Genomic DNA, 5548 nt, shown 5'->3' on the forward strand with positions numbered 1-5548 from the left:
AAAAAAAAAAAAAAAAAAAAAAAAAAGAATGCAGCTATTGTCATTGTTATTATCTAGAACTGCACTATTCATTATGGCAGCCACTGGCAACAGGCGGCTATTTACATGGAAATTAGAACCTTAAACAGTTAAAAGCTCCATTCCTCCAGCTCGATAGTCACATTTGGAGAGCTCTCTGTAGCCACATGTGACTGATGGACCATATTGGACAATGCTGCTCTGGAAGCCTGGAAACTTGGATGCCCTTACGTGGATGTCGGCTGTGGAGGCCCCCAGCCTTGGGCTTGGGAACACTGAAGCAGAGTCCAGGATCTCTCAGCATTCAACCGTGAATCCTGAGACCTAAGCTTGCTAAGACATTTCTTTTCTTTTCTTTTCTTTTTGAGACAAGCTCTCACTCTGTTGCCCAGGCTGGAGTGCAATGGTGCGATCTTGGCTCACTGCAGCCTCCGCCTCTCAGGTTCAAGCAATTCTCCCACCTCAGCCTCCTGAATAGCTGGGATTACAGGTGTGCACCACCACGCCCGGCTGATTTTTGCTTATTTAGTAGAGACAGGATTTCACCACGTTGGCCAGGCTGGTCTCGAACTCCTGACCTCAGGTGATCCACCCACCTTCGCCTCCCAAAGTGCTGGGACTACAGGCGTGAGCCACCGCACCCAGCCTTGCTAAGAAATTTCTAACAGGGATTGCAATCTGTGTTTATGATGTACCCCCAAGTTCCTCACATAGGGTGACAAACCCCGTGGGCCGTGCGACACTGGCACAAAACAGAAGTCAGGGCTACTCACCAATCTGCCCACTGCTGGCCCAGAGGTGACCTGGCCCTTTTGCTCCGACGGGCCTAAGACTCCGTGGGATGGCTCTGGGGAGGTGACCCTCACTTCTCTGGATTCTGGTGGACCGGTGGCCTCTTGATGGGAGCCTTTGAGACCAGCTTCCCCGCCAGCACTATCGTATGCCTCCTCTCCAGGCAGTTCCTGAGGAGGACTGAAATATGGGCAAGTCATATCTGTAGCACTGATTTGCCCTTCGGGGGATGAAGTTTCTGTATAGTAATATTCCTCTTCGCTTTCAGCATCTCCATAGGACACAGCTTCCTCTTCCCCTTCCACTGCAGCTTCCCCTTCTGTCTCGACCTCCCCCTCTTCAATTGCAGTGTCCGCTTGGGTTGTGACTTCTTCAGGATGCTCTGTGCTATCAACAACTTCTTCACTTTTCTGGCCATCATCCTTCTCTGGTGGTGACACCTGTAAAGGTGTGGCAGGAAAAAAATCAGGAAACAAAGTATAAAGGACTTTGTGAGGTTTTATTCTTTGTAGTGTAATTATATCAATGGGAAAACTGCATTTATACCCTTCTCAGCATCACTAAGAGATCATGTTTCACTTTGGGAGGCCAAGGCAGGCAGATCACGAGGTCAGGAGATCGAGACCATCCTGATCAACATGGTGAAACTCTGTCTCTACTAAAAATACAAAAATTAGCTGGGTATGGTGGTGCACACCTGTAATCCCAGCTACTCGGGAGGCTGGGGCAGGAGAATTGCTTGAACTTGGAAGGCGGAGGTTGCAGTGAGCCGAGATTGTGCCGCTGCACTTTAGCCTGGAGACAGAGTGAGACTCTGTCTCAAAAAAAAAAAAAAAAAAAAAATTATGTGTCATGCTTCAGTTTATCTGTTCTTTCTTTTATTTTTTTTTTTGTGACAGGGTCTCACTCTGTTGCCCAGGCTGGAGTGCAGTGGCGTGATCTCGGCTCACTGCAACCTCCACCTCCTGGGTTCAAGCAATTCTCCTGCTTCAGCCTCCGAAGTAGCTGGGACTACAGGTGTGTACCACCACGCCCAGTTAATTTTTCCATTTTTGGTAGGGATGGGGTTTCACTATGTTGGCCAGGCTGGTCTTGAACTCCTGGCCTCAAGCGATCCATCCGCCTCAGCCTCCCAAAGTGCTGGGACTACAGGTGTGAGCCACCATGCCCGGCCCTCTCTGCTTTTCATAATCATTTTTGCATCCTTCATTACAGGAAATGAGTGCTGAAAAACTCAGGGCAACCCAAAGTTGGAAATCCTTTGCATCCCTGACTAATCGCTGACACTGTAGAATGGTGTAGGAAGAAAATGAGTCACTCTTCAACTGAATTGAATTTGTTCTGGTGCAAGATAATGTCATCGTACAATATACTTGACCGAGTCCTAATTCTCTTTATTTATTTATTTATTTTTAATTTTATTTTATTTATGTATTTTTTTGAGACGGAGTCTCGCTCTGTCGCCAGGCTAAGTGCAGTGGCACAATCTCGGCTCACTGCAACCTCCATCTCCCAGGTTCAAGCCATTCTCCTGCCTCAGCCTCCTGCGTAGCTGGGACTACAGGCGTGAACCACCATGCCTGGCTAATTTTTGTATTTTTAGTAGAGACAGGGTTTCACCATGTTGGCTAGGATAGTCTCGATCTTTTGACCTCGTGAGCTGCCTGCCTCGGCCTCCCAAAGTGCTGGAATTACAGGCGTGAGTCACCGTGCCCGGCCTATTTATTTATTTTTGAGACAGAGTTTCACTTGTGACCCAGGCTGGAGTGCAATGGCGTGATCTTGGCTCGCTGCAACCTCTGCCTCCGGAGTTCAAGCCATTATCCTGCCTCAGCCTCCCGAGTAGCTGGGACTACAGGCACGCACCACTGCGCCTGGCTAATTTTTATATTTTTAGTAGATATGGGGTTTTGCCATGTTGGCCAGGCTTGTCTCGAACTCCTAACCTCATGTGATCCACCTGCCTTTGCCTTCCAAAGTGTTGGGATTACAGGCGTGAGCCACCGCACCCGGCCTCTGATTCTCTTTAATTCCTAGTAAATACAAGCCCGAAATAACTTCCCATAGGGAATTTACCATGTGGCTTTCATTATTCCCTTCCTTCTCTCCCTCAGAAGCCGATCCATCTTCCGGATGAGACCTGGTTTTAGAGAAATAATTGAACAGTTTCAAGCAACAGTTTTCTTTTTCTTGGCCCTTATGCCCTCCTGAATTCTGCATATCTGTTTATTTACTTGTTACTTCTCTGCCACCCCCAGGCTGTTGTCATGACTTTGTCCTGTTTGTCAGGAACCATAGCACTATATCATGCCTGTCAGGTGGCGGAGGTGCCACAAAAGCAAAGCTCCATGAATGAATGAAAAATATAATTATTAAAACATCGAAGGAAAAGCAGGATTAGATCACCCCAGAAAAGTCACCTCAAATATAACTTGTGTCTGGGACAAAACTGGGGAAAAGAAATAACAAAAAGTAGAGAAAGTAGCACGATCAGAGTAAGTGTTCTAGAGACTCTGAGTTTCTCCACGATTTATGTAGCACAAGAATGCCGTAGTTCATATATATATAGCTTTTTTTAAAAATTAAAGATTCAATCTATTTTTATCTGTCAAAGGAATATAGATATGTTCAAAGAGACAGACAGTGACAGTTCCCTGTGATCTTCCCTTTCCTTCCCAAGATAATCATTGGTAACACTTAGGACTACATTCTTTCAACATTTTTCTATGCTTTAAACACACACACAGCCTGAATTAGAGATCACAGTATACCTACCCTTTTACATTTATGCCTATCGTTTTATTAATAAGAGCTTTAGTCTTTCCATGTCAGTACATACAGACCCACCTTAAAAAAAAAAAATGAAACAATACCGATGTGTCTAAGGTAAAAAGGCCAAACTCTTTCCAATCGTTTCTATCCTTTTAAACGGAGCCTAAGCGAGCAAAGGCCCGGTGGCAGGGATCTTCACTCAGCTGCCCTTCCTGGGCGCGCTCAGTGCTTCCACCCAGGCCGCAGGACGGTGACCGCGGTCCATCGCGGGGCCGCCTAACCGCAGGGACCCCTCCCATCGCGGGTCACCGCCAAGCATGCGAGAGGGGATCTGTCCTTGCAGGAGGGAGGCGCGGGACCGGGCTGGTCTCCGGCCACAGCGAGTGGCCCCGGCGCAAGGTCAGGGGCAGCATCCGACAGCCCCGCGCCCTGCAGTGCCCTCTGCTCTTAGGAAGACTGCGCACAGGGACCGCCACGCAGAGTGGTTGCCATGGTGACTGCAGAGCGAGCGGTCCCGGGTTTTAGAGGGAGTCGCGCGCTTGGAGTAGGGGAAAGAGGGAGGCCGAGAGAGGACAAAGGGACAGGAGGGGAGAAGTGAGAAGGGTTGGCGGGGGAGTGGGGGGCTGAACGCAGTGGATGGGAACGGCCAGCAAAATGGCGAGAGAAGGGACACAGGCGAGAGGAAGGGGGAATGCAGGCGAAGGGGCGAGGCAGGCTGGGGCCGACGCGGGGGCCACCTGGCGCGGTGACCGGAGAGCGCGGCCTGGCGACTCCAAGACCCGCTGCCCCTCGGCCCGGCTTACCGGCCCGCCGCGCCGCCCGGTTCCGCCATCTCCCGTTGCTGGGCGACGCTGTCAACATCCGGCGGGGCCGGGACCACGCGCGCGGCGAGGGCGGGGGCAGCCGGGGAAGGCGCGGCCTTTGTGCCATCTCCACGCACGCAGAGGCGCGCGCCATCTCGACGTGTCATCCCTTAGACTGTAACGATTAGAGCACGACCATGCTCTAATCATTTTCCTTTATCGCTCTCTGCGCCCAGGTCCTGCCTCGGCTGCACTCAATTTCTGTAAAGCGACAGCGGCGTCAGCGTGTGCCCAGCGGGCGGCTCGAGGTCCCGGAGGGACCTACCGGGCAGCTGGGGACCCCGGACTGCTAAGCGCCCGGGAGTGGCAGGCGGGCTGGGGGCACCAGGGGCCGGGGACCCCGCGCATGGCGAGCGCTTTTCCATCTCCTGCTCTAGGGGGCTCCGGTGCCCTTCTCCAGGGGTCCTACGGAGACTCCTTGAGAAGCAAGGACGCCTGGGGGTCTTCCGGAGCGTGTCTTCCCTTCCAAGCCCGAAATAGGAGAAATCTCCCTGCAGAGGGCGGCAGCGGAGGGTCGGCGCGCACGCGGAGCGTCCGAGGGGCCCTGCCTTTCCCTCGGGGGCGCCGGGCTCGGGTCGGGGCACAGTCCCGGAGGCCGGGGCGCGGCGAGGCCTGAGGGAGGGCCAGCAGGGGATTAGGGGCTTGGGTCCAGGGCTGGGCCAGAAGGCGGGCTGGGAGCCCGGCCGGAGAGCCCGGCCGGGGCAGGCAGGGGCCGGGCCGGGGGCGGGCCTGGGGGCGGGCCGGGGGCCGGGCCTCCCCGCGCGTCCCCGCCCCGCCGCGCCTCACTGGCGGCGGCAGCGGCGGAGGCGACGGTGGCGGCTCTCCGAGCCGGCGCGAATCCGGCCCCCGCAGCGGGACCCGGGTGGGTATTGGGGCCCGGACGGGGCCGCGGGGGCGGGGTCCGAGGGGTCCACCGCGCACCGAGCAGCGCCCCCTCGGCGGAGCTGGGGCGGGGGCGCGTGGGGCGCGTGGGCCTGCAGCCGCGGGACCGGGGAGGGGCCGGGGTCCAGCCGCCGTCCTCGGGGTGCAGGGCGCCAGCAGGAGCGTGAGCGTTGTGGGAGGACCCGGAACACGGAGGAGCACCCGGGGACTTTTCCCCGCGG

At 54.6% G+C, this 5548-nt stretch overlaps 1 protein-coding gene across 1 annotated transcript in view; it reads right to left on the minus strand.

The window, feature by feature from the left end:
- The window catches only part of LOC116483771 (coiled-coil domain-containing protein 40-like), a 6741-nt gene extending 2076 nt beyond the window's left edge, over positions 1-4665 (minus strand). Inside the window, exons 1-3 of the mRNA XM_032178047.2 lie at positions 4386-4665; positions 2887-2950; positions 792-1250 (exon numbers count right to left, since the gene is read on the minus strand). Coding sequence (XP_032033938.2) covers positions 792-1250; positions 2887-2950; positions 4386-4552 — 690 coding nt within the window. The 5' untranslated portion in view covers positions 4553-4665. The remainder of the gene's footprint in view (positions 1-791; positions 1251-2886; positions 2951-4385) is intronic.
- Positions 4666-5548: the final 883 nt, after the last annotated feature.

The sequence above is a fragment of the Hylobates moloch genome, unplaced genomic scaffold (assembly GCF_009828535.3).
Source record: "Hylobates moloch isolate HMO894 unplaced genomic scaffold, HMol_V3 SCAFFOLD_15, whole genome shotgun sequence".
Taxonomy (NCBI): Eukaryota; Metazoa; Chordata; class Mammalia; order Primates; family Hylobatidae; genus Hylobates; species Hylobates moloch.